This window comes from Eleginops maclovinus, chromosome 12 (genome assembly GCF_036324505.1).
Source record: "Eleginops maclovinus isolate JMC-PN-2008 ecotype Puerto Natales chromosome 12, JC_Emac_rtc_rv5, whole genome shotgun sequence".
Taxonomy (NCBI): Eukaryota; Metazoa; Chordata; class Actinopteri; order Perciformes; family Eleginopidae; genus Eleginops; species Eleginops maclovinus.
Genome location: NC_086360.1, coordinates 23,595,894 through 23,610,643, shown reverse-complemented (window position 1 = coordinate 23,610,643; position 14,750 = coordinate 23,595,894). Strand labels below are relative to the sequence as shown.

The following is a 14,750-nucleotide window of genomic DNA, read 5'->3' as shown; positions in this document are numbered from 1 at the left end:
GCGTAGATACAGTATCCACAGTACTCTTTGTTCCTTTTGCATGGTCTGCAGTATGCTTATAAATCATCAGGAGGCATTAAAAAAATCTTAAGCATCTTACACAATAACCAATGTGCACTCACAGACTTCTGTCAGTGCTCTTGGAAAACTCTTCATTTATCACAGAAGCACTTGAAGCATTCACATGAGCAGCAGCTGGGCTGCTCTGTCAGTGAGCCTAAAACTGAATCTTGAAGTGCTGCGATGTCCTTCCCAAGATCCTTGCCCAGAGCCGAGGAGAGCCGGGTCCCTTCTGACGTTCACTTCTCACCCAGTGTGCTGTGTCACAGCCCCAAAACACTTTGTCCTTCGCGGACTGATCCTCCCTTTGGACGTCTGCCCTGAATCAAAGTCGTGCAACGCAAGAGGACCTGATTAGTCACAATCACATTCAGTCAGAAAGCATTTTCATGAGGAGTCAAACACTAACGTATAACTCCGCTTAGCCCAGACTTAGGGCCAGATCTAAACCTCCGTTGCATGCTAATCGAGGTGTGAAGGACAACTGCTCTAGATAAAAGGAAAGTTGAAAGAGGGAGGGGGGGGATTTTTCTGAATTGTTGCCTCAAACATTCCCCCTGGGCCTCCACCAGGACTGACTGGCTCTGTGAAATAATGTCAGGGCAGGAGATAGACATGTCCACGGCACCTGGAAAGGGGGGTGGGGCTTCTGCTGCCTGGGAAACAGGATTCCTTTCGTGCTGATTGGCTTTCAGGGTGTTGGGGGGGATTTGTTGGGGGTATAAAGGACGTGGATTGTTTTGAAAAGGTCTCTGTAGACAGACGAGAGGACACCCTCTACCTATCTGTGGACATAACATTTAGAGTCTTCTGATCTTACGCCACAACTTTTCGGACCCAAGTAGATTTAAGGACTTTGAGTGTAGCCGGTCTGGTCATGCCTGGAGTGAACCTGGACTTACTTCCAGCCTCCGAGGCTCCGGAGGCTTTGGGCAGCCCAGATAGCCCTTGTGCAGAGTCTGGCCTGGAGGAGGCAATTGGTGATCTGCTCGCTCAGGAGGAGGCAGAGCATGAAGAAGAGCTGTTTTGCAAAAGGGAATTTGAATTAACACTACAGTGTGCAGTGGGGGAGATCCACAGTGACCTTCAGGCTTTTGGGAAGCGCGTGGATGTTCGCCTTAAGGAGGCAGCAGGTCAGGTGGCTCCTCTGGCTGAGGCCCTTGCCCAGCTGCAGGAGGAGAACCTGAGGATGAGCATTCAGCAGGAAAAGCTGATAATGCAAGTGGAGGCCCTGTGCAAGGTAATGGGTCTACCTGATGGCATACTGCATGAACTGGCCAGCAAAGAAAGCTCACCTACAGTTCAATGTGAAAGCAAAATATCATCCAGTGATTCTCTGTCGTCTTGCAATGATCCTCCTGCCAGCACATCCCAGGACGTTGCTCTTGAAGCACCTGACAAAACTTCCTCCCACGCATTGGAAGATTCTCTATCCGGTGCACCCCAGGACACTCAGGCTAGCAGTCCTCTGGATAGTCCATCAAGCATTTCCCAGGAAGCTTCACCAAGCCCCAAGGAATCAGACTCTGTTTCCACTGAGATGAGCACAACTCAGAATTTGGAAACTTCAGCTCTCCAACACCCACCCACCTTTGCAACCAGCCGCTCCCTCTCTGCTCCCTCTGGGATGGAAAGCATTTCTTGCAGCGACAGCACGGTACTGCTCTCTGATACAGGTTTAGAAAAAAAATGCCTTTTTCATTCACAATAACTGTGTGAAGAAATGGCAATGTCTTTTTGTTCCTGTGTTGACAATACATGTGGTGTACTTTTGAGGGCCATGCCTGATCTTGCCCATGTACTTGTTGACCTGCTTTTCCATTTTCTGATCTTTGTTTGGTTTTTAATCCTACATTATGTCCTTAATTCCTTTTAAGAAAGTGCCGGACCATCCTTATGTCAGTCAGTTTTGACAAATTCTGTTTATGTGAAGGACATCACTACAGTCTCCCAGAGGTATTCCAGTCCTTCAGCACCATGTTTTTATGATCCTGGCTAGCGCTCGTGTTTCTCTGCAGCGCTGCGTGCAAGTGCTCCTATGGAGTGGATGCACTTCATGTTTGAACAGTAACAGTCGCCCTAGCCTATAGTTTGTCACATCATGCATCATGCTCTCTTTGGCATCAACTTAGCATAAGACATTTTTCAAATATGAGTCATAAATGAGGATGTTTTACTTGGTGGTTTAAGATCACAAATAAGATTAAGGTCTTACATCCTGTTATAAAAATCATTGCACCGTTTCTTGACTGACAGGGTAATCTCTCGGCTCTAAAGCTTTGTTTGCTTAATGCACGCTTGAAATCCCATGACAAACACTGTTTGTTTGTATGTACTGGTGACATTTTGAGGGATATTGAGTGTTTGCTGCATAATCTTCAGTTATATAACTGGCCAGTCTTCATACTCCTGTCTGATCCTGTACAGACAGCTGCATCTGCCAATCAGTTGTTCCAGTAAAGGTGATAGACTTCTCTGGAATCTTACTTGTGATACCTCCTAATGCCTTTATGCAACATCAGCTGTGAAATATGTCAGTTTTTTATAATTCTGCTGACGGGGACTGTATTGCAGGTTTATGTGATGAAGCTGCAAAAAAACCTGAAACTAAACAGGACTTGAGGGCAGGTTATCTGGGATTTTCTCATTCCCACATCGCCTGGATCAGGGCCCTTGTTTGGCTTTGTTGTTTCCAAAAGCATTCTTCGTCGGTCAAGTGCCTCTGAGTCCAGTGTGTCCCAGGTCCAGACATTTTTTTAAAGCAGTGGCCACCCCTGATCACACAGCTCTGTGGCTGCTCTGGGCATTATCCCTCCCTGGGAGAACCTGGGGCCCACAGTGAGGCTGTGGAAGGGGACGGAGCCAGCTGTCTGAGCTATATCTGGACAAAGGCATTAAAGCCACATCGAGAGCTCCTACTCTGCCACAGCAATTCAGCACGATGTATAATGTAAGGGTTGTTTTCTATAGGATTTTTGGTCACTTTAAAAGAGCTGGTTGAAAGCCAGGTTTACATTAAAGACCGATAATGTTTATTCCCTTGGTGCTCTACTTCCTCTTCAGCATGCGCCCTTACTCTTACCTTTTGCTCTTACGCTCAGCAATCCTTCTGTGGTGTACATACCATTTTCCCATAGTTTATATCTGCTAATGCATTGCTCCCATCCTCCAGTCATAATGGTGTACCCTACCTGTCACATAAACCCTTGCCTCGCTGCAGCTCAGTATCATTTGGACACTCACTGTGTCAGTCACACTCCATGAACTACGTTAACAGTAACTTGGCAGGGTCGCTCTCCTGCTCATGTGCTTACTGTCACCCTCTCTGGCATGGCTGGAAGGCGGAGGGGATGGAAGAAATGATGGGATGCGGTGCGCTGGCAGTCTTATTGTAAAAAGAGATTATCAGTGAGAGCCTGCTTCTAACACTCAAGCCTATTATGGCTGCAGTGTGTTTGACCAAAATCCTCCTGTGCTTATTACGTCCTAAATGTCAGCAGCTTAAGTTATGTTTTTTAACCCTCATCTATCTTTGGGTGAGTGTACAACTTAAAAACCTGAGCTCGGGGTTTAGGGATTCTTTCTGCAGGTGCTATGGCATTGTACATATCCAACTAAGGTCAAATTATTTAATTTTTTTAGAGGGGCCCTGTTGTGCTCATTTTCAGGTTCATATTTTTATTTTGTGCCTCTACTGTGACATGCTTTAATGTTCAAAAAGCTCTTTATTTTTCTCACTGCCTCACCCTCTGTCTGAAACCAGAGCCCAGTCTGCTCTGATTGGTTAGCTGGCCGACTCTGTTTTTGATTGGTCAACCGCTTAGCCTATCACGTACAATGTGTTTGATCTCTAGCCAATAGAAGCTTGAGTGTTACATAGTGATGTCACAGTGTGGGAAAGAAACTATCTCGGCGGGAAACTTGGGGAATTTTAGCCTTTGCAGACCATTTATATGCACACAAACCTATATAACACCATAGAGGAAAGGGAAAACACCTAAAAGCACAATAGGGCCTCTTTAATTGAATATATAGACAATGAAATACCATGATGCACGTCTTGGTGTGTGTGCTCTAGCTCATGCTCTGTGTCTTTGTGTTTGTGTTTGTGTTGAGTGCAGATGGAGACAGAGCCCGCCGTGGCCTCGGAGCCGGTGTTTGCAGCTGCATCGTCTGCCAAGGTGGCGAGTCACGTCCTCACCATCCCAAACGGCTCCAACAGTCAGGGCAAACAAAGCGAGCGCTCCGGAATAATGACAGCCGAACAGCTGGCCGCTATCGAGGATGAAGAGCTGCTTGACAAAATGGTACTTCCCACTCAATTTATATTCTGGATGATTTTGTTTTGAGCATCACTTTAGAACGAATGGTGACAGCGTTAGTCATGCAGAAAGTTTGTTTACTTGCACTAAATCTCATAAAATATCTGAGGGTATATTTGATAAAGGTACAGCTTGTTGTGTGTATGCAAAATGCTCAGTGAACTGCACGCACAAATAGAGCCATGCCACTATGACTTTTTGTGAAGAAAGACTTCATTGTTTCCTCAGCTCGATGAGTCAAAAGACTTTGAGGAGAGGAAGCTGATCCGTGCAGCCATGAGAGACCTGCGCAAGAGAAAGAGAGGTAACAGAACAAAAGAAACAATCTCCTCTCTGTTTCTCTCACCAAATGAAAACTTGCTTCATTTTTTCAACTGCTTTGTTTCAAATGATCAATTTATTGCCCTCAGAGGTCATGCTGGGATGTACTCAAGAGGAAATAGGTATGGCAGGTTGCTGTGTAGTGTGCTTTTACCATTAATAATGCCTGCGTTTGTCTTCTTGTGTGCACCATCCTGTCATTGTCACACCACTAGACCTCTGTGGTGGACGATGAAGATGAAATGTTGATGGTTACTTAACATGCATGAATCCTGTTTTCACACTCACTTCAGTGTGCTGCAACTTTGTTCCTGAAACGTGTTCCACATTGAGTGTATTCTCTGTGTTGTAGTGAGCATCAAACACAAGGTTTCCATGCCACCTGGTTTTGTTTCCGTTGAACCTTACCCAATTGGAGTGGCATGGAGCATCCAAAAGGCAGAAACAGACCTACAGTATCTATACATAAAGTTAGAAATAATGCATAATACCACATAATACAGGTATCCTCGCAGGTAAAAGCCTGAATGTGCACTGCAGTTGTTAAGGTATCAGTATTCTTGACATTGCCGCTCATCTGGGACGATCACAGTGTGCTTGCTCTATTTGAAGTTTTTGCTGTAAATATAACTCGACAGCTTTGGCTGGGCTGCGAGCCTCCCACCTGTGTGTGTTTAGAGGAATTTCACGGTACTGTGGAAAGAATCTGGAAACCTATCGCCTCACATTTAGAAGCCCTGTTTAATCCATCTCTGCAGCAGTGAGATCAGGTGCTGTCAGTTTGTTTAGGACCTTTTTGTCCTCCTCCTCCTCTTTTTCCACTGACATCATCCCTCCACCTCTGTGTCCCTTTTTTTTCTCCTCTTCTCTCCCCCTTCCCTTTCTCCAACCCCAGACCAGAGAGAAAAGGAGCGAGACAACCGTCTGCAGGAGATCCGGCAGCAGAGGGAAGAGCGAGCGCAGAAAGGCCGTGCAGGCGCCGGAGCAGGAGAGGTGGTGATGAGGAAGGTGGAGAAGTCAGCGGACGGCTCCAGCCTCAGCCAAGTCACCAAGACGGACCGCTTCGCTTCATCTGGTAGGTTTCTGTTTTATTTTCCTGTGTATTTCTGAACCTGAACTAATTATAGGGATCTTCGCCGTCCGATGTGTTTCTAATTCAACATTTATTTTTTAGATGATGGGAGCAGATCATCACGCAGCACTGTGGTGGAGTCCAGTTATATGCAGAAAACAGACAGTAAGTCATTTCTTTACATACCATATTTTATAATCATTACAGTCGTATTACCAGTAGTATTCAGATGTCTGTGTTTATTTATCTCAGGAGGGACAGTCCAGTCAAAGTCATACAGCTTCAGCTCTTCCACATCATCTTCCTCCAACACGAGCAAAAAAGTGGGCAGGTAAGTTAAAAAACGCCAGCACAGTAATGAATCAATAGTTAATATGAACACAGTTTAAAAAGTTCACTCACCGTACGCGTCCCTGCCGCAGTGTGTTTGATCGCGAGGATGACTCATCGTCTCGCAGCGGCAGCAGTGGATTGGCCGCGGTTGAGCGAAGGCAGGCGGAGCGGCGCAAGGAGCTGATGCGGGCTCAGACTCTGCCCAAGACCTCGGCCATGACGGCCCGCAAAGCCATGATAGAGAAGCTGGAGAAGGAGGGAGGCGGGTAAGAACAAACAGAGGGAGATAACTACCAAACAAAGGAAGGTAGCAGATCAGAGCACGTAAATATTAAAACAAACCTGACTTTTCTTTCAGCCCTGGAAATCAGGCGGTCGCCAAGGTAAACAAGGTCCAGCGCTCCACCAGCTTTGGTGTTCCCAACGCAAACTCTATCAAGCAGATGCTGCTCGACTGGTGCCGTGCCAAGACCCGCTCGTATGAGGTGAGCTCTCCAGCCACAACAACACTGTGTGTGTGGGGCTCATCTTCAACGTCAGCCAGTGAAGCTAAATCTGATGATTAAGACTTGCTGAGATAATATTTTCCTACCTTAGGACTGTTCTCCTCCCTTATCTATGACTGCCTCCAAATCTAATCTGTTTGTCTCCTCCCTCAGCATGTGGATATTCAGAACTTTTCATCCAGCTGGAGTAATGGCATGGCGTTTTGTGCCCTGGTGCACAATTTTTTCCCTGAATCCTTTGAATACGAGTCCCTGAGCCCCAGCAACCGCAGGCAAAACTTTGAGGTGGCCTTCAGCACTGCAGAGTGAGTACACACTAAACTGTTTCCCATAGACTGTATATAAAGATATATATAGTGTATGATTTTGTCCCAGAACATGTCCGCTAACCACATCAGTTCTGTTACTGTTGTTAAGCTCTGACTGAGAGTGTGACGGTCGACCGACTATGTTGGACAAACCACAACACTGCAGTGAAGCTCTTTGTTAATCATGGCGGAAAAAACGTGAAGAAACCAGAAGAAGAAGCTTTCCTCTAAAGCATAAAGATATACACTTTGATCTTCAAACCAAGGCTGTGAATGCACATTGAAAAGAAATGAAACAATCTAATCTAGTTTTAAAAACCCACACATTGCCCTTTCTTTGTATCATACACGTTTCCCACCTCCTCTCATTCCTCTGTAACATCCACTTTTATTCAGTATTGCTCTGAAAACATCTACTTGACCCTGAAGTACAGAGACGGACCCAAAACATGTGAAAACTCCTCGACTGATGTCCCGCTGTTAACTCCCCCTGTCTCTCCCAGGTGTTTCAAACCACCTCAAGGCTCTAATAACTTCACCTTTAAACCATCACTCCCCATCCTTCCTCTACTATGATAACTGCTGCGACTCCTCCGTCTGCTCTAAACCAGAGACCCATGAGCAAACCAACCCTAATCGACCACCAGGTTAAAAAATACGGATGAGCTCCTGCCTCAACAGTTCCCCTCCTTTTTATTCCTAATTCCTCTCTTCATCCTCTTTCTTTCAATGCCCCTCACCCACCTGTTTGTGTGTGTGTGTGTGTTTGCTCACATGCTCTCAGCAGTTTAATGTCCATGCTGATGTTGATGTTATTCACGATTTCAACACCGGACTGTCACCCAACCACAGCCCCCGTCTTTCCACCTTTTGTGTTGCACCACCTCCCACTTCCCCGGGCACTCTTGACCCTCCAGCAGTTTGTTGTTATCTGGAATCCCAACACACACACACACACATACACACTCTCACACACCCCTGTGCACCAGTATGTGTTTTTAGAGTCACCATATGGTTTTGTCTTTGTGTTTTCCAGCCGCAGAATCCTTGTTGTTTTTTTCACACGTGTCTGAGAGATCGTAGCCATATTAAAATGATCAAAAGTTGCACCGAAAAAAACAACAACAAGCAAAAACGCTAAATGAGCCTCACCTGACGCTCATTTGACATTTTGTTTTGTTTGCAAGTGTGTTTGTTTGCCACATACTGTACGTATCGAGATGTTCATGAAGCATGTCGACTCATGGATATATTTGTGAACACAGAGAATGTAATGGTTTTGTTTCTTTTTGTGTCATTTCTCTCTCCCTCTGTCTCTTCACCCTGGATCTCCTCGTTTGGCTGCTCACCGCTTCATCTGTTTTCCTCCTCCTTCCTCTCTTTCCCACACTCCTGTTTCTTCTTCTTATCTGTACTCCACCCTCCTCCTCCTCCTCCTCCTCATCTTCCTCCTCTTTCTTTCTTTCTATCTGTTGGTTCTGCTTTTCCTTCCTGTCCTCGTCCTCCCCTATCTCTCCCCCCCCCCTCCCCCCTGCTGGGTGTGGGCACAGGAAAATGGTGGACTGTCCCCAGCTGTTGGATGTGGACGACATGGTGAAGATGCGCGAGCCGGATTGGAAGTGTGTGTATACGTACCTGCAGGAGTTCTACAGGGGGCTGGTGACCAAGGGCCTGGTTAAAACCAAAAACTCCTCCTAGAGTCGCACCACAACCAAAACTGAACCCATGGTGAGAGAGGGGGCGAACCTATGAAGGAACCACACTCTGGTTCTGAGAGATGGGATGGAGGGAGTGTGTGTGTGAGTGTTTGAGCAGCTGTTAGGATTTAAATCAAATGTGCTTCAGAAAACTCCTTTATTGGCCGCTTTTGGAAATATGATCTCTCATGTTAATCTGAAGCTACTGAAGTACAAAGTACCAAACATGGTGTGTGTGTGTGTCGTGTGTGTGTGTGTGTCCGTGTGTGTGTGTGTGTCCGTGTGTGCATTTCAGCATAGTCAGAGTATGGCCCAGGCGGAGAGCCAGGACCATCTGCAACACTTTAAAAGGAACTGCTGTATCACAAAGCTTCAAACAAAGACGTTGAGAAACAAAGCAGGCTGTGTTGTCTGCTGACTTTTTATCATGTGTGAATGTACAGGTGTTTATGCTTGTTGAGCCTTTTTAAGATCGTAAAGTGCAGAATGACCCCATGTCTGCAGTTCCTTAAATAACAAAACCAATTTTATGATGTTGACACATTTTCTCATACTTGCTGCTGCTGTTAATCTACACTTTCTTAGTGCAGGACGTTTCGGAGGGTTTACATAACGTGGGGATGTAACGCCACCCTGTGGTCACTCACACACGAGGAGCCTTTGTTTCTAAAAGTTCTTATTGAAACATGCTGTATTACTGAAGTTTATTTATAGAGAACTTTTAAAGGGGTTTACCACACATTGCTTTAGGGAAAACAGAGACAAATAAGGATTGAAAATAAGAAGTAGAACCAACAAGGAAAGTCCACGTTTGTGTGCAACACTAGCTCTTTCCAAATACTGCTGTTACCTATTTGGTTTATGATCATGGTATACCTGATTAAATATTAATAATCTTGACCGATCATCTCCTATCTGATCCTCCAGCATCCTGTCTGTGCCCTCCTCTGTCTCACTGTGTCTTGTATGCTGTCCCTCAGGACGTACGCCAACTGCATGCCTCTGCTTGAAGTGGAGGACATGATGATCATGGGTAATAAACCCGACTCCAAGTGTGTCTTCACCTACGTACAGTCTCTGGTCAACCACCTGCGCAGATACGAGATGTCCATGGGTCGGCCCTGTGACCTCTGACCTGAGTGTTAAGCCTGGACGCGGCATCATGGACAAGTTGGGGATTGTGTGTGTGTGTGTGTGTGTGTGTGTGTGTTTGTGTGTGTGTTTGTGTTCGTTTGCGTATTATCTTTGTTGGCAGTGGTGATGTGTATTCATTATTTCATTAATACAAAGTCCTTCTTTTTACAGCAAGAGGGCGCCAAAGACTACCTTTTTTAAAGCTTTAAATGTCTTTTTTTTACTCTGCAGGAACATTAGCTGTGTAACCAAGCTCGTGGACTACAAAAGAGAAATATTTTATAGTATTTCCCCTTTAAGTTATTTTTCTCTGCCACACTTTTGTAATTATAAACCTTGTTGGCAGCAAAGTAGGTCCTTTCACAATAGAAGAAAAATGATGCGTTATTTTTGGTTTTTATTTCGGTACTTTTAACTTTTTGACAAACTCTGGCTGCTTGAAGTATTTGAAATAAGTTATTACTATTCTGATGTTGATGTAAAAAATTAGCATATTACTGTGTAACACAGAGGCACAGGGAAGTCAAATGGGTGCAGCGAGTATGCAGTCAATCTCACCTTTCTGAAAAGTGCTATTGAGAAAACTGTTCACTCTATTTGACCTTTGGTAACCCCTCCTGTGTGATATTATTCTTACAGCGATTATATTTGCAGTCAAACACATTTTTTTTAATTCAGGTATAAAAAACTGGCTGATGTCATTCAGCTGCATTGTATAATTACTTTTTACTGCTTGACTGACAGCATATGTACAGTGTACAGCAGTGCTGCCTCCCACCCCCAGCATCACTGACTTACTGCCAAACACACTCACACACAGCTCTTTTAGAGGGCTTCTTATTTATGCTCGAGTAGATTTTGTTGAAATATATTATTTTTATTTAGTTAGTGTGAACATCATGCTTTGTTCAAAGTGAGCCGGTAAACTCAAGCTATAGAGACGTTTTGGAAAACTAATCGGGACGAGTTAAAGGGCCTGATGAAAGCCAGCTTTCTGTTTAAGCGTGAGTTATCATGACTGAACAAAACTGTATATTTTACAACATAAAGCTAAGGATTTTTTTTTTAAATGAAAGATTTTTATTACGCTTGTTAAAAATTAAGATTCCTTTAAGAAGAAATGATGATTGTTTCAGAGCTTAACGAAACGTATTTCTTAAAGGGTTTTTTGTTGTCGTTTGGAAAAATAATTTGAGATGATTCCACTGCTGCCAAATGAAAAACAAATACCTTCCACGGAGCAGTGAGTGCTGTAAATAAGAGCTTAAACACATTATGATTTCATGTTTCTGTGCACCACAGTGAAATGTGAATTGAAATTAAACCAATTTGAGAAATGAATGTATTTGATGGGTATTATTGTGCGTTTTCCACAGAGTTTCATACCTTTCCTTTGGGCAGATAAGAGCCTGCTGAATCTAACACGAACACATAATATCAAGAACACGGGATGAGATCATTTCTTAAATATTTTATTATTTATTTGACCGTGCTTTCACTTGAATCCTCTTGTGTGCATCAGTCCAACCCACCAGAACATGCAGCATCAGCCTCAGGCCAGACAGACAGGTTTCAGCCTGAGGCGTCATTCGGTTTCAGAGTAGGTAGGAAGCAGTCAGACACACATGGGGAACTCAAGAGAGGCAAAGATCCTGAAGACAGCTGGCACATAATGGACCAAAAACAAAACATACACATTTTCCAGTCTTGGTGTGGAGAGTAGAAAAGCACTCGCTTAGCAGCCTGGTTGGATTTTATCGCTGCGAAAATAATAACAAATGTCAACATGTGCAAAATTCAGACTTTTTAAAGCCCTGTTGCTGATGCTAAGATTGTTTCCAAGGTCAAAGGCTGTTCCATGATCTTCTGGTCTTAATTTGACAAGCATGCCAGTCATCAACTGCATTAACCAGCTGGTCATGGAGCAGCTTTGGAGCTCAGTAGTAATGTTAGATTGCTACTTCAGTTATAGGTCAGTATGCTTGTCTTCTGCTTTGGGCTCGGTGGAGGTGTTCTCCGTGGCAGGAGAGGATGTGGAGGATTTGTAGGGTGGCTCATCTTTAAACGGGCTGTCTTTGGCGGGAGAGAAGCGGTACTCCTCGGGCACCTCATCCTCAGCTTCAGCCTTCTTGTAGAAACCAAGCTCCTCGAGCAGCTGGTTGATCTCCGAGCGGCTCATGTCAGACAGGGCGATCCGCTGTGCAGGACACACACAGGATTATAATTCAAGTTCATCTATACTTTTCCGTCAGTGGTGGATCTAAAACAACTGTGATTGGAAAAGTCCAATTGTAGTCACAGGATTAGACAAACGCGATTCCCCTCACGTTGACTGATCTAACCCCTGGAGTCTGAGAATAAATAGATTGTAAAAATTGTCACATTTTATTGAATTAAGGATGCTACAATCACTTTTAAAGGCTACATATAGGAGCTGTTATATATTTTAAGTACAGTTTAAGTATAAATGGCTACAAAACAAAGACTTACATCCAGCTCTTCGAAGTAATGGTTCAGGAGGACAAGCTCAGGGTCGGCCCCAGCAATGTGTTTCATCACCAGATTATGGCTGAGGTAGGGACAGTCAAGGATTGGCACAAAGAGAAAAAAACTTGCACTTTTTACAACCTGCAAAACCACATATTACAAAACAAAAAACAGCAGTTTGCTTGAGTCAAAGGATACTAAAGAGGAATGTCCTGGACCACAAATGCTTTGACCTGCAGGCAGAGGAGGGGATTAATGTTTTTCACTCACTTTGGTTTCAGTGGCAGATATGTGGAGGATTATGGGAAACTCTAAACGTGAAATGTAAAATGTTTCTCAGTGAGCCAACACTTTGAGGCGGGGATTAGGCTTCAGTCTGCCTCTGACTCTGGCTCTCAATGTGTTGTCCACTTTGTTTCTGTGGATTAGAGGGAAAAGGGCAACTTACCTCTCTGAGCCTGTTCAGCTGTCATCCACCACACGACTGCCAAGAAACACAACAAAAGACCACTATGGTCATTAGCAGCTCTGATACTCAGAAATGAGACATCACCTCGGTTAGAGGTCTTTCCTTTGAACATTTTGTAGGTGAAGTTACACAAGTAGTCGTATTTATGTTTCTTATTATCAGTATTCTTCTTCTTCTACAAATTGTTTGCTTTCTAAAAGAAGCAGGGCAGTTCCATACTTCTTAATCATTTGTTAAAATAATGCTTCACAATAAAACACATCTAAAACAGGAAATGGGACATCAGAATAAGGAACTAGATAACTATTATATTTCAGCCACTGATATGTGTCCAGCATACTTTTAATAAACGTGCTTGTCCAAAACAACTTCAGTAAGTCTCTCTGATGTAATGGTACCACTGTGGTGTTGCACCCTTTAACAGATCACAGATTTAGGCTTCTGGGAAAGGATCCTAACCCATTTTAGCAGAAATCTGAGCTGCAGGTTAAGAACTGAGTGTGACTAACACAACAATAGCAAGATAACTCGTTTTGTTCTCTGGTGCTCACAGGCTGGTGATTTGGTGACACCCTGAGGGAGAAATGCCTGGTTTCTCATGAAAAAGAAAGGTTGAGTTACAGACACTTTTGTTCAGAATCAGACTTTCAGTAACATATCCTCAGTCCCTTTTCAGCTAAATTACAACTAAGTCACCTTTTCCAACGGTACCGTTATACATAATATACATTGTTTACAATGCTGTGTTCTTAAATACATGCTTTACAGTAAATCAGTGGTGGAAGAAGTACTCAGCATTTTACTTAAGGAAAAGTAGCAATTAGCAAAACTTAAAAATATATTTAATTACCAAGAGTAAAAGTATTGTGTATGCCTAATGGTCCATTTCAGAAGCATATACATTGAGTTACTCGTATGATTGTTCAGGTGTTTTTATCACAGGTGGTAAATATAGAGCTAATTTGAATAGCTTTGAATACTGCTGCTGGATATCTGAACGGTACCTATAGATATATGTCAGAGTTTATGTTATAATTAATTTAGACTTTGTATTAGTTGATGCTAAAAAAGCTACCTAAAAAAGTAGCAACAAAAGCTATCAAATAAATTTAGTGGAGGAGAAAGGACACTTTTGGCTTCTAAAATGCATTGAAGTAGAAGTATATATGGCATAAACTGAGAATACTCGGGTAAAGCACAAGTACCTCGAAATTTTCATTTCAATTTAAGTACTGTACTTGATTCAATGTACTTTGTTACCTAACAACCCAGCTGTGAACGCATGGGGATCCATCCCGTTTACTACAGTTCATCTCATCTCCTGGAAACATCTCTTACGCATGCGCCTAGCACCGAAATTCAAGGAATAAATTCATACATTTAATCCAAACTGGGCTCTGAGAAAAGCCTCACAGTACAGCGTCAATGTAAACACAACCAGCCTGCAGACACGTATGCAGCATAAACGCTTCCTTTAACTCTACCTCCACCCTCGCTTTCGCCAGCCCGTCCAGCTTCTTCAGATCCACATCGTAGGCCGAGGCGCAGTGAAGCAGACCGGCCAGCACGATCAACCACATGGTTCCGGTTCTGACCGAGCACCGCGACCAGCACCTGCAGAGGTCTGAAGGTGAGCAGCCTAAACCCAGTTGAGGAGGTGAGGTGGTGTGCGGCTATGTCACGTCCTCTTGCCACGTCAAATATCTCCCCCCTCCCATGAAGAGAGGGAGGGAGGAGTGAGGGAGGAGGTGTGAGGTGGTGCGCGCATCCGTTTTCTACGAGATCTGCATCAAGAAAAAGTTAATCTCATAGATTTGATATACAATGTATGTTTAATCCTCCACGTGTTCATGGGAAAGACAGGCTGTAATACCAAAACACAAGCAGAGACATTCCTGCAGCAACAACATTCCTGCAGAAAAACAAACAACGTTCCTGCAGAAAAACAAACAACGTTCCTGCAGAAAAACAACATTCCTGCAGAAAAACAAACAACGTTCCTGCAGAAAAACAAACAACGTTCCTACAGAAAAACAACATT

The 14,750-nt window shown here is 43.9% G+C and overlaps 2 protein-coding genes across 2 annotated transcripts in view; one reads left to right on the top strand and one right to left on the bottom strand.

The window, feature by feature from the left end:
• The window catches only part of smtnb (smoothelin b), a 46,948-nt gene extending 35,854 nt beyond the window's left edge, over nucleotides 1–11,094 (top strand). Inside the window, 10 exon segments of the mRNA XM_063896700.1 lie at nucleotides 4,182–4,367; nucleotides 4,611–4,686; nucleotides 4,793–4,825; nucleotides 5,599–5,778; nucleotides 5,878–5,940; nucleotides 6,028–6,106; nucleotides 6,198–6,374; nucleotides 6,467–6,593; nucleotides 6,768–6,919; nucleotides 9,600–11,094. Of these exon segments, the coding sequence (XP_063752770.1) occupies nucleotides 4,182–4,367; nucleotides 4,611–4,686; nucleotides 4,793–4,825; nucleotides 5,599–5,778; nucleotides 5,878–5,940; nucleotides 6,028–6,106; nucleotides 6,198–6,374; nucleotides 6,467–6,593; nucleotides 6,768–6,919; nucleotides 9,600–9,753 (1,227 nt within the window). The 3' untranslated portion in view covers nucleotides 9,754–11,094.
• A 124-nt stretch (nucleotides 11,095–11,218) lies between these two features.
• On the bottom strand, nucleotides 11,219–14,452 carry selenom (selenoprotein M). Its single transcript, XM_063896702.1, has 5 exons — nucleotides 14,194–14,452; nucleotides 12,689–12,724; nucleotides 12,439–12,473; nucleotides 12,244–12,322; nucleotides 11,219–11,950 (listed from the first exon to the last, which is right to left on the bottom strand). Exons 1-5 carry the CDS (start codon nucleotides 14,287–14,289, stop codon nucleotides 11,720–11,722), a joined length of 477 nt encoding a protein of 158 aa, XP_063752772.1. The 5' UTR covers nucleotides 14,290–14,452; the 3' UTR covers nucleotides 11,219–11,719.
• Between the last annotated feature and the right edge of the window lie 298 nt (nucleotides 14,453–14,750).